The 13,171-nt window shown below is 50.8% G+C and overlaps 1 protein-coding gene across 1 annotated transcript in view; it reads left to right on the forward strand.

Annotated features, from left to right (window-relative positions):
• The first annotated feature begins 4,909 nt into the window (after window positions 1–4,909).
• Window positions 4,910–13,171, forward strand: part of PDE10A (phosphodiesterase 10A) — a 291,313-nt gene continuing 283,051 nt past the window's right edge. Inside the window, 2 exon segments of the mRNA XM_079148244.1 lie at window positions 4,910–6,697; window positions 6,699–7,206. Coding sequence (XP_079004370.1) covers window positions 6,323–6,697; window positions 6,699–7,206 — 883 coding nt within the window. The 5' untranslated portion in view covers window positions 4,910–6,322.

Here is a 13,171-nt window from a genome sequence, read left to right on the forward strand (position 1 = left end):
GAGTCTTGATGCAGTTACTGCTGAAATGTTCCCTACTCTGCGGGGAATAATGAGGGTGAAAGCAACACGGGAAGAGGCCCCATCGACATCACCTCTCTTCCTGGCTGCAGCTGAGGCAGAGTATGGGCATAATCGCTGAACCCTGTTTCTGAACCCAATAAATGAATGCAACCAGGGATTAAGGGAGACACGTCATCTAGACTCAAAGACCCCTTCTTGCCACTTCCCACCTGATAGAGGCTGGTCAATTTCTTTGTCTCTCTGTCAAGTCACATAGAGGAAAAAATGTTGAAAAGCCAAGGCTTCTGATCTTTTGGCTTCTGTGAGTTATTTTTCCTCAAAGAGTCTATTTTGAAGCATTAATATAGGAAGTTCTACTTAACTGCACAACAGGTTGCTCTGATAGATGCTGCAGGATGGTGTGTACTCCAAGCCAAACCGGGCCTTTGGTACTGCAAGATTCCATCCTGCAAGAAGCCCGGGTATTGTCCCAAAGCAGTCTAAGGACCTCACTGCCTTGAGCCCTGCTCCTTTTCCCTCTGGGCACTTTAACAGAAGGAGCTTAGGGGCAAAGAACTCTGCTTTCTCCTCTTTAAAACCCTCACAGGTCCAAGCCCAAGGTCAGGACATCTCCCCTGTGTCAGTGAGCCCTACCCCAGCCCCGTGGCCTTTAATGCCCACCCAATTCTGGTCCAGACGGGAACAAAATTCAGAGGGGCTTCTTCTGTCTCAGGCTGAGTCTTGCTGTGTCTATGAGATTTGCAGAAGGGAATCAATCCTCTGGATGAAGCAAGCCATTCTGATTCTTATTTTTGAGACACAGCTGGAAAACCCATCAATATTTCTTTATCTTGTAAGTAACTTTTATCCCATGCCAAGGCCCACTGCAAAAAATTTGACTATTAGAATTAAAATTGTTTGCAAGAGAAATATTCCCAAGTAGCAAATGAAGACCTGCTTATTTCAAACAACATTAACAATCCATAATTGAAGCATCACACTATAACTCATAGGGACAGACTCAAGGGCCACTTGGGTACCCCCTGCTGAACCTGCATGCTTACTGGTACAGAAGGTGTTCACAGGGATCACAGTAGATACCTTCTGGATTTAAGCCCTTGAAATCCATCAAGGAGCCAATTCTCTGTCTCTAATGCCCACCCCCATGTTCCCTTCCTACTCAAACACCTTAAAGTGGACTTCAGCTCTCTGAAAGAAATGTTTTCTTTCATTAAAACTTTATTATTAATTTTTTCAGATATAATTTTGTCACATTGGTTTGATTCTCAAAACAGTCTCAAACTAAATTGATTCATCTGACTTACAAAACTGGGGTGGAAATCCTGACTGAATGGAGCTTGTGGCTACATTCCAGTTTGCTCCTGGTTTTGAGAACTGTAACCTGTGTTAGAGCTCTGTAAGCGTCAATGGCTTCCAAAGGGACTTCCTGTCTCTTGCCTCACAGCCCAGCAGTGTCAAACGTAGCTCTAACGCGCACAGTCATCACAAGGACACAGCACTGAGCAGCAGGACTTTTTAACACTAGTGACCTCAGGACTGGATATTCACAGCCATTATGCAGAGGTTATTTTCAGGAGAGAGTGAAATATTTTGGTTTGATTAGTGAAAATTTCTACCTGCCTCTTATTTTAATCAAGAAATATATAACCCCTTTTTCTGATGGAATGAACATTTGGGATGTGTTTAGAATCTTCCTGTTTGAACAATTGCATATTATAAAAATAATCTAATTGAAAATTGGACACTTGATTTTCATTAAAGACAAATATAACCTATATTGGTTATTACTTGTTTTATAACATAAAGTGAAAATAAAATTAAAGTTTGGTTTATAGTTGCTCTGTTTGAATTTATAATAGTAATCTAATTGGAATTGAAAATCTAGGAATATGAAATTGTAAGAGTAATTTCATTGACCCTATATACATGTATGATTACACTACTAGTGTGACTCAGCACTGTGTACAAAAAAGCAAAAGAGTATGGTTTCATTGAAGTTGAAGATCTGGAAGTATGTGTAATAGCTGCAAGAGTTGTTTTTGCTGCCTTTGGTTTGTTTTCAAGACTGTCCATTCAAGGTGTTGACTTTAATGTTTTTTTTTTTTTTTTACTAGAAATATAATAGCCTTGTTTTTTTTTTTTTTTTTTCCTTTTTAGGCTTGACTATGATGATACTGTAAGAGTGCACCCCTCAATTTAGTCAAGATTTGTTAGCGTCAGCAGTAATAGAGATTTGTGATCAGTGGCATACAGGTGACAGGTAGGACAGCAATTACTGAGTGCTCGTGTGCGCTGCCCTTTATGAAATGTTGTGGATGGTAAGATGCCTGATGTCATGCTGTTTAAAACTGGATCATCAAGGTAAACCATGTATTCATGAACTTTCTTATGAAAAGATTCAATGTGGCCCGTTAACAATTGCCTGTAGAACACTAACGTTCCAAGAGCATAGACAACAAAGCTATCATGAATTGGGTGTGAGAAACATTGAAGGTAAGACAAACTCAGAACAACTCAGAGGGCTTTAGTGGGCTTGGGAAGTCATGAATGAATACCTGGAAGCTGAGCTTCATTTTGCAGACCCAATGGTGAATCATTAGAAGGCCGAGTTTGCATGTATCACACCTGCATGACATGTACAATGACACTTTAGTAGCTTTTACATTGAAAAGCTTGACTTGAGAACAGTAGCTCCTTAGTTATGAGTTATTTTGCTATCCGTTTTAAATAAGTTACAAAAACTAAAGTCAAAGTAAAAAGAAAGTGCCCTTTCATTAGAACTTATCCATTAAGTAGTTGAGTTTAACATTTAATTAATCTTTGTTTTTATATATTATAAATACAAATCATTATCATCTTAAAAGAGAACAGTTTTTCAAGAATCAGTGATGTAAAATTTACAGCTGTAAGCACTAATCTCAAAGGTTGCAAAATAAAACCAGTTAGGACACATGCCTATGAATTCATAAAAATATAAAATACTAATCATATTAGTTATGAACTATAATGGTTAGGTTGTTGAGAGGAATGCATGGTTAAGTTTTTAAAAATTTTATAATTTTTTGAGGACTATGACCATTCAAAGATTTCTTAGGCTCTACCTTAACTGGTGTTTATAAGTCTTTTTACAAGTATGTAAGTCAAAGAAGGCAAGTATCATCTCTAGATTAAAGGAAATTTTAGGCATAAAACACCAAAAATAATAGAGAATTAACTTGATTTTAAAATCACAATATATGGAAGAATGTTTGGAGAACTTAAATATACTTGCCCTTGCCTAGGTACACTAATAAGTCTTCATTATGAACATAAAACTCGTTCTTGATCATTTTCCTTGGCAAAGGGCATAGACAAATTCTGCACATGCTTTTAGAATGTTCAGTTACCAGATGTGGTCATCATAATCTTGACAATTTTGCTCCTGCTAGCTTGATTCCTTTAGATTTTATGTCTTGCAACTCCGTCTGGCATTTCCTCATCTGAGAGTTAGGAAAATCATTTCCTTTACCAGAGAATGACAACAGTTTGGATTCTGCCATCTCCGTTTCTCTGCTCCTAATAACTATAATCGTGGCTCAACTGTACAGTAATCTGATGGCACATTTGTAACTATAGTGTTAACTCCATGTGGACTTTAGAGTGCAGTGTTCACTCAGTTCTGGGCCATAAAGTGTTCGAAGTAACAAATGCTCAGTGACAGTCTTCTCCCTTTTCTCATACATTACTAGAGAACATCAAAGGGAAGGAAGAAAGTCCTCAAGAAACACATTCTACAGGTGTAGCAATACCTGAGCCTCCGTGAGTGACAAGCTCCTGCCTGTGTGTTTGTAATTTCAATCTATAACCAAACAAAAGTTCTTGAAGAAAGCCAGAGTGGCTGATTGCCTAAGAGGCTTAAATGAACAAACAAGGACACGGGTGTTCAGCAGGAAGAACATAGATCAAAATTCAATTGCTAATCATCCAACATCTCCTTAAATTGTTCCTTTTCCGTTGTCATGGTTTGTGATTTTTTAATATGTCCAGGAAATGTGTCCCTTCCAGGAAGCAACTGGAGAAAAGAAGGATGAAAAGCAGAAAGAAGTTTGCTTCTGGAAAAGGGTTAATGAGAACTCTGGAGTTTGAGTCCTGATTTAACAAGGACTCACAGAATAAATACTTGATGTTTTCCAACCCGCGCCCGACGCCGGCAAAGTGGCTTGTATTCAAGTTAAATTTATTATTATTATTTATTATTATTTGATAACTGGAAAATCGCTTTCGTGACTCCAAAAAATGCAACCGGTAAACCTTAAAAGGCAAGGAGAAATATTATTCGTGTTCAGGAACGAACAATAAACTTTCCGAAGAGAAACTCGTCTTCTCTAAACATGTGGAAGCCCTTTCCCGCGGGAGAGTCCAGTCCCCAACCTGCTCACGCTGCGATCTGAAGAGAGGTAACCAGTGCCGCTCTGCGCGCTGGGAGAAGCGGAGCCGGAAGGCTGCCGCGGATATCAGGCGGCATTGCTTTATCTTACCGAGTTTTTATCTTGACCGGAAAAAAAAAAAATGCAAAAGCTAAGGTACCCCGCCTCTCCCTAAGGTAAGAGTCGCCAGAATCATTTTCTTGTTCTGCAACTTCAGGAATTTCAATGTGCGTCTCGTGTCCCGACTGGCGCCCTTTACACGCAGCGCTGAGTCGGTCCAGGAATCGCCTAGACGCCGGTGTTCTTTACTTAGGGAAAGAAGCGGCACCACGTCCCTGGAGTTCCACCTTCTCGGTTTGGTGCAAATGCAAATATGCCCTTTACACTGTTGGGGATTCAGATGGGAGTCGGGGAAAAGCGCTGACAAGGAAAGAGACTACAGCACACTTCGAAATTTAAAAAAACACGCAAAACTGAGGAGAAGAAAATGTGCAGGGGGAGAAAGAGCGCAGGGGCCAGAAGCAAGTGGAGGGCCCCAGCCCTCTTGGGACAGCGGCTGCACCGGAGCGCAAGCCTCACGCTCCAGTGACCGTCTTGCCCTCGGTGAAATTGGGATGTGGCGCACATGCTACCCACTAGGGAAGGTAACCTATGTGTTTGCACAGCCCGTTCCAACGTGGGGCTGCAGGATCACCGCCTTCCACTGGGACCTGGCGTGTCGTGGTGGACCCGCCTGCCAGGAGCCGGACCACCTGCGCATCTGTGCGATCCGGCTGTCCAACTTCTCCAAACTTCGGCAGCGCCTTGTTCTGAGTGCTCATTGGGCGGTACAGCTCCCTTCAATTACAACTGTCTGGATTCGTGGCTGCAGGAGGCGAGGACAAGAAAACCGCCGGCAATGAGGCCGGCTCAGGGCTTCAGGGTGAAGATCTCAGAGTTTTCAGTATTTGAGCCATAGTTTGCTCTACCATTGTCTATCCTCACCGGGACAAATAGCTTGTGCACACTCAGTTCATTTTAAGGTGGGAACCGGAAAGGGAGTCCGGGGGATAGACCTTAAGTTTATTGGAAACACTGAGTTCATTTAAACTACCAAATGTCTAAGTTTGAACTCCCCTCCTGGGAGCTGTGACTGAGCACTGCTGAGCACTGCCTAGCTGGAGCTGCTGTCCCGCCAACGGGAGGATTCCCTGGCTCGGTAACCTACAGGCAGACGTGGCTAGCCCAATAGCTAGCACACAGCTGGAACAACTGCAGGGGTGCGGGTTTAGCTCCCGGAACACAGAACCCAGATGTAACAACGCCCGGCAGATACACAGCAGTTCCCCACCCGCTAACAGGTCCTGGGAGCACAAGCTGCGCAGAGGGCAGGGGCGTGTGGGTTCCTGGCCCATTGGGGCCGTCCCAGCGAGCGCGCAACGTGGGCGCGGGCGGCGGCAGCGTGGGGAGCGACGGCTCCGCCAGTGGGCGTCTTCTGCCGCCGCCGCCACCGCCGCCTCCACGGGCAGCGGCACTGCGGCGCTTTTCTCTGCTGCTTTTGGTCAGGCACCGAGGCTGAGCTGCCGGAGCGCACACAAACCACGCCACGCCTGCAGGCAGCGTCTCCGCAGACCCTCGCCCGGGCGGGGAGGACGCTGATTGTGCGCGCCACCCAGTATCCAGTCGCAGTCGCCCGGGACTCGCCCCCAAACCCGGATCCTCCGGCACCCGAAGCGGAGCACGATGTGACGACCGGGCCGGGAGGGACATTGGAGACAGTCTGGGAGGACCAGACGGGCGCTCGGGCCGACCGGCCAGGGAGGGCAGGTCCTGCGGGGGCGGAGCCCGCCGGGTCCCGGCTCGCCGCGCCCCTCCGGCCGGCGGCCTGCTCCCACGGCGGCCCGAGGAGGAGGGCCATGGCCAGCCCTGCGGAGGCTCTTGCTCCCCGCCCCCAAGCTCCGTTGCCAGAGGCTGGGGACGAGCCGAGCCCCGGCCCCGGCAAACTCCGCCCGGAACCCCGGCGTAGTGCGGCCAGCGGGCGGAGCGCGGCGGGCCCAGGCCTGGCCCCGGAGCGGCCTGGCCGCGGCCGGGCCGAACGCGCCGCGCCCCCGCGCCCGCCCCCCGCCTCGGCAGGCCGCGCCAGCCCCGCGGGGGTCTCCGGCGCCCTCTCCGCGCTCGGTGCTGGTGGCTGCGGCTGGGTCGCTGCTCGCGCTCCCTTCGCGCTCGCCTTCTCTTCCCCGGTCCCCTCCTCCTCCCCATCTTCCTTTTACTTCTGGCCGCCGCCCCCCCCTGCCCCCTCCCCCTTTTCTCTCCTCCTCGTCTGCCTTTCACCTCCCCGTGCGTCTCCCAGGGAGGGAGGGCGCAGCGGCGGCGGCGGCTGGAGGAGGCGGCGGCGATGCTGGCGGAGGAGGAGGAGGAGGACAAGAGGCAGCTCCCTTGAGCGTCCCCCCCAGCAGTAGTCACCGCGGCGGCGGTGGCAGCGGCGGCGGGCGGCGGCGGCTCTTCCTCTCGCCTGCGCTCCAGGGCTTGCTGCTCCCAGCCCGCGCCGGGCCCCGGCCGCCGCCGCCGCCCCGGCTTCCCCTCGACCCGGTCGCGCGCCGCGCGGGCTCCCCTGGCTTCGCGGACGCCGGCGGGGGCTGCCCCGGCCCCTCGGGCGGCGGCCGAACTCCGCGGCGGCCGGGAGGCGCCAGCTTCGCTCTCGCCGCCGCGTCGCCGCTTCTCTTCGGCTCCGACATGGAAGATGGACCTTCTAATAACGCGAGCTGCTTCCGAAGGCTGACCGAGTGTTTCCTGAGCCCTAGTAAGTGGCTTGGCTCCAGGTTTCCGGTGGCCGGGGCGGTTTCTGGCGCTGTGGGGGCTGTTGGGGGGCTTGGACCTCGGATGCGAGGGGACCTACTGTGGTGGGTGCGTGTGTCAGAGGTGCTTAGCGCCCAGCGGTCTTTCGCGGAGGGGCAGGAAGCTGGTGGCCCCTCGGTGGCACGCGGGAGCGTCTGTTAGCACAGGGACACCGGGCTTTCCCAGTACCCGAGTGCGCGCGTAGGAAGGGTGATCTCGGAGGGCGGCGCGAGCCGGGTGTTTAGATCCGGTCTTGCCTCTCGCCTTCGCCCCCTGGGGCGTGCTCTGGCCACACTGACCTGGCACGTTTTCCATATTCTCAACTTTGTCACCGCTTAAGCTAGGTTTCTCTCTCTTGAGCCTGTGACCTCCTGGCTGGAGTAAAAGCGTTTGCTTCCACTTGAGGGTCCGGCCCGCTGGGTCCCTGTGACTGGGGTGAGGGCAGACCAGCGTCCTGGCACCCCACGCTTCCAAATGAGAGGGCAAATGTGTCAGTCCCCACACCCTTCTAGTGACCACGTTGAAAAACGTGGGCCCGCGAGGTGGAACTGGATGCCCCACAGGAGGAGGACGCGCCCCCACCCAGATCCACCTAATGCAGACCCAGTGCTAGCTGGCATTGGGGTAGGGAATAAAAGGGAAGGACAATGGGGCGTTAGCGTGAAAGAAGGCGCCGCCGGTCCAGCATCGCCCTCTCGGACTTGGTGTGGCCACTCCGCCTCGCCACCCGCGGGCGCGCGGCTGAGAGCGCGCTGGGGCAGGGGCGGCAGAAGGCGTGTCACGGGGGAGGGGGACCAGATCGAGCAGAAAAGTCAAGGCAGAGAGCTCCGCTAGAAGCAAGGAGGCAAGCGGGAGATGTTGAGGAAACCCGCGCCGGATGCGCAGAGGAGAGAGTCGCCGCTGTCCTGGATGGAGGGCGAGCGGGGTGAGGACAGGAAGACTGGGGCGGGAGGGGGCGAGGCGGGACCAGGTGGGAACGCCTTGTGGTCCCGGAGATCCTGCCGGTGGAGCTCCAGGAGACTCCGGAATCAGCGGGCCGGGCGCGGCTCCCCGCGGCCCTAAGCGCGGCTAAGGCGCCACCGTGCACCGCGTGCGCACCAGAGCCTTTGTCTGCTCCTCGCTTGCGAACCGCGTTTCCGCGGCGCTTTCTCAGAGTAGAATCTCTTCCAGGCTGCGGTTTAGGCTTCCCGCTCGCAACTGCCTCACACTCCCCGACCTAAGCCGACCCGGGGCTCGCTGGCACTAGGGTCGAGCCCCTCCTCATGGCCAGAGCTCCCCTTGGCTCTCTGCCCGCCCCGGCGCGTTTGGGGTGCAGCTGCCGAGGGCGTGCAAGCGTGTCCCGCGTGTGGCTTCTCTGTTCTCTGAAATCCTACTTTCCCAGCGTGGACCAGTATACCGCTGTGGCCAGTGGCCACTTATATTTGCTTGAGGACTCTAGCCTCTGGGGGCAGATCTCCGCTTGTACTTGCAAGTTGGCTTGATTGGCCAGCAGGGCATGGGCCCTGTGCTCCCAGCTGACCTCTTGGTCCTGTGGCTTCCCCCCAGGTATCTGCTTCCACACCTGGCTGCATGTGTGAGTTGAGTTCTTGATCCATGGATACTTAAGTTGAAAAGGGATGCAGGTCTGAATATGAGTATGTGAGTGGAGTGAGCTTGGGCCCTCAGATGTGGTAGCGAGACATTTCTTTCTGAAAAGGACCCCATGAGTTGGTCATGGACTGATGGTGGTGTGAGAGTGTGGGCAGCACTGGAGTAAACCTAAAACCTGGCGTTGCTTGGGGTCCTCTTCTCAGTGCACTCCAGAATTCCTTTTTTACAAAATAAACATCTTTTCTCCCGTGACAATGGGTGGGGGTGGGTTGAAGGCTGCTGTACCTTGCAGTGATAAACACTGTTTTGGGAAGAGGTGGCCCTGAGGCTTAGGGCTATAGGCATTTGGAAGGAGTACATTTTTCTGGAGATGATGGTGTTTCTGTTTACATGCTGCTGTGACTTCTGTCTGTCTGTCCTGGGTGGGATTAACATGGTGAGGTACATTGTGGAGCAAAATAAAGATAAACACCCCAAGAGAGGTGCTTAAGTTGTCTCTGAGGACCCTTGGGACTTTCCCTCTAGAAAGACAACACCTTGAGAAGAGCCAAAAAAGCAGCCACTCTGCAGAGTCCTGCTGGGAGAAGCCAGCTGGGAAGCCACACATGCCAGAGGCAGGCTCCAGAGTGGCCCCCTGCCCCACACCCACCTGTGCAGCATGGGGTTTGGATAGAAGCAAAAGACTCTAGCAGTCTTATTTGGGACTTTACTAAGGTAGTAAATATTAAGATACTTTTAAACAGTATCTGTTGGTAGACCTCCTCACTCAAGAATGGGAAGAGGGAAGTGATCCTCCTGGGAATACTTCTTTATGCTCTGAAATCTTGTGTCCACTGCCAGGGTCTTTGTTTCTGTCTGTTGCTGCTTGAAAGGCCACCGTGGTCTCAATTCCTAAAGTACTTGAAGCTTGGAAGACTTTTCTCATAGTTTCCATTTCCTTTTGGAAAGAAAAATTCCTAGATTCTATAAGAATGTAAATGTGCTTGAATGTCTTTGGACCTGTCTCTGTTGAGTATTTACTCTCTGTTTTCTTTCAGCTGATCTTTTGATCTGATGGGTCATGTAGAGGCTGCTGGGTCCAATAATCATACAAATACTTTTCATTTTCGTTATCCAAAGGCAAATCATATGTTGAAGGTTATCTTAGTTTCATTCCTATGTTTTAGCTCTGCCATTTGGTTCACTCAGGCATTCACTGAAGAGCCACTTAATCCGAAGCTACTGCCTCATGACAGGCTCTGCCCTAGCCAGGCTCTGGACATAAGCTGAGCAGAAGACATGGACACATCCTAGGGGAGTTTGCCAACTGGTGGGAAAGAAGGAGTTGCCTGGAAGTGGGTTCGGTGTTCATGCCCAGTTCTCCAAGAGGCCATTGTCTCTGTGCCTGGTGCCCTTGCTCTGTGCTTATCTCATTTCTGTCATCTGATGACCACCAGCCTTCCTCAGGTACCCAGCATCACACTTCATTGCTAGGGGAGTTGCTGATTGTGCATGGAGGACCAAAATCAGTTGTCCCAGAGTGAGCCCAGGGAATTTCTCTTTGCAGTGTGATGTCGTGAATGATGCAGCGCTGAGAAGTCGCGCTGGGAGAGGCCAGTAGGCACTGCGTGCGGCCGTCTCCTGTGGCACATCGCATGGCTGTCAGTGCTGTCCCAAGGCCACACGGCTTGAGGAGGTGTCATGGTGGTCTTACTTGAGAACATCTGGAGGGAAACTTGGAGGTTGAGTTGAGAATATTGCTGTAAGGACACTCAGAAGCCACAAATACCCCAAATCTCTCCTAAAATGTTCATTTCACTAGTTAGCTTCTCTGCGTGAGCTCTAGGAAAGGGAAAAGAGGTTGGTCCAGAAGGACACAGACAGGGCAAGCACAGTGGGACAGATTTGTGAAGGCAGAGTGCAAATCCCTTCAGACTACAACTGATCCTGTGTTCTCAGATATCAAAACAAACTTCTGTTTGTCAAAACTGAGTTTTAAGCACTTCACACCCATCACTAGCCACTCAGTTTCTGAGACCTGGGAGTTGTGTGGCCAGCACTGGACAGACTGAGACAAATACAGTCCCTTTTAAAGAGCAAGTGTGATTCACACATAGGAGCTACACTGGACTTCACAGCCAGTGCATTTTTATGGACTCTGTGAGGCTGAAGCTATGGAAGAACATAAAACCCACCATGTGATTTAGAAGAGGGTCTAGATCAGCAGATAGCCAAGTGGCCACCTGTGGGTGGGGCCCACACGGTGCGAACAGTTGGGGGAGGTGGAGGTAGTCATGTCCCCAGGACCTGATGTGCAGACACAGTCCAGCAAGGGCATGAATTCCTGCCAGACCTGGTGTGGGTGGCCAGTGTCATCGACTCTCTGTGGAGGGTGAGCTGTTGTTGGCTGGGTGCTTAGCCCAAAGGGCAAAGCTATTTAATCTGGGCAGGATTAGTGCCCATGAAAATCCACCTTTACTGTGGGGGAAAGAAAATCAACCTGTGTAGACAGACACTCCTTAAAGGTGGTTGAGAAGCAGTAGAGATATTGGAAGATGGCATTCTGCTATTTCAACCTGATGTACTGGCTCTTGATCATTTTTTCACATAAACCTTTTTCTGCCCCATTAGGAGACAGTGCAGTGCAGTGGGTAGTGAAGCAAATGTTTTCTTTAGTGTAAACCAGGTGAAGCGTGGCGTGTTGAGCACTTCAACAATTAGTTCACTGTGGATTCTTGTTTAAAAACAGCCCATGCAGTCTGAGAAGGAGAGAAAAAGTAATTTTCTTGTAAAAGGAATATTTTCCCTTAAAAGGAAAACAGTTAGAATCCAAAACATTTTAATTTGCTTTTTAAATGTAGACCAAACTCCCGCAGCTGATCTTCCTCCAAGCCTGCCTAAAGGACAGACTGCTCTTAGGGACAGAAGAGCTCAGGATCTTGCAGACGGGCAACTGGCATGTAGGGTTCCTGTTGATCACAGCATGGGCCATTTTCTGGACTCACCCTGCTCCTTTACTGGCTTACCTTTTTATTGCCCATGCTGGCTCTCTAGAAGGTAAGCTCAGTGAGAGCCTGGGAGCAGGGACTTGTCTTCTTTGGTTATAAATCTGACAGTGGCTGACATTTATGTGAAGGTATTCATACATTTGTGCTGAAAATTCAAGGATGAAAACTGTTAAACAGATCCAGGCAACATGGAGTATACTGTCTATACTGCCGGTCTTCAGAGAACCTAGCCACTCATGAGCTTGCACTGAAAACTTGCTCTGTGTTGTGGGCCTGGATTTCAGAGGTGTGTGAGACAGAAGCAGCCCTTGCAAGGAGCATCCAGCCCTAGGGGCAACCTAGGTTCACTTACTGTCTTACCAAGAGAGGACTCATAGGGGGCTCTGGAAGCAATGAGAGCCAGACACCCTGCCTGGCAGGCCCTACAGAGACTGATCCAGGGAGGCCAGGCCTAGCTGGTGGGTGGAAAGGGAAAGGTCCCTTGAAATCCCAGGGGAGGCCTTGCAGGCTTGAGAAAGGTACCTTCCACCACAGCGAGTGGGAGCAGAACCTGCAGCAAGGTGGGGAGGGGCAGGCAGACAGGAGAAGCATTCCCTGGGGTGAGCTAAGGACTCTACAGAACAGTCCTCTGGCTGGGTGTGGTGTTGCACATCTCTAATCCCAGTGGCTTGGGAGGCTGAGGCAGGAGGATCACAAGTTCAAAGCTAGCCTCAGCAACTTAGCAAGACCTTGACTCAAAAACAACAACAACAACAAAACAAAAACTGGTCCTCTGAGGATCTCCAAACCTGCAGCAGGAATGGCAGGAAGACATCTTCCTTCTGTGGGTGGGGTTCTGTGTGACGGGACCGAGGGCTAACCTCCATGAGAATCGTCAGCATCTGAGAAGAGGAGAGAGCTGGGCTCAGGCCTGGACCTGTGCGGAAGAAGCTGGAAGAAGCTGGAGGGGTGGAGAACAGAAGCCAGCGGTGGTAGGAATGGTAACATGTCTGACGGGACAGGGTAGGTGACGCTGACTCCTCAGTTTGGGGGTGAACTGTTGGGTGGTGTGAGGTAGGGGTTGAGGGTAGGGTGGCTCCACACCCAGAGGAAGAAGTATCAGAGGTGAGCACCTATGTGTTCTCCTGGGAGTCTTAGCTGCAGGCAGTAGCCCGTGAGCAGGCAGGCTCAGTGCAGGAGCTGAGCAGTGACTGCGGAACTCCTTCAGTGTGGCCAGTGTGCGGTATCAGGGAGAAGACCACCCAGTGGATACCCCCAGGCTGGAGGGGCAGGATGAAGGCTGCTTTGCTGGACCTTGGAGCCCACCAGAACTCGGGGGGCTTTGTAAGTTGGGAAACTGCATTGCACCTGCAT

Source organism: Sciurus vulgaris, assembly GCF_902686455.1.
Source record: "Sciurus vulgaris genome assembly, chromosome: 7".
Classification (NCBI taxonomy): Eukaryota; Metazoa; Chordata; class Mammalia; order Rodentia; family Sciuridae; genus Sciurus; species Sciurus vulgaris.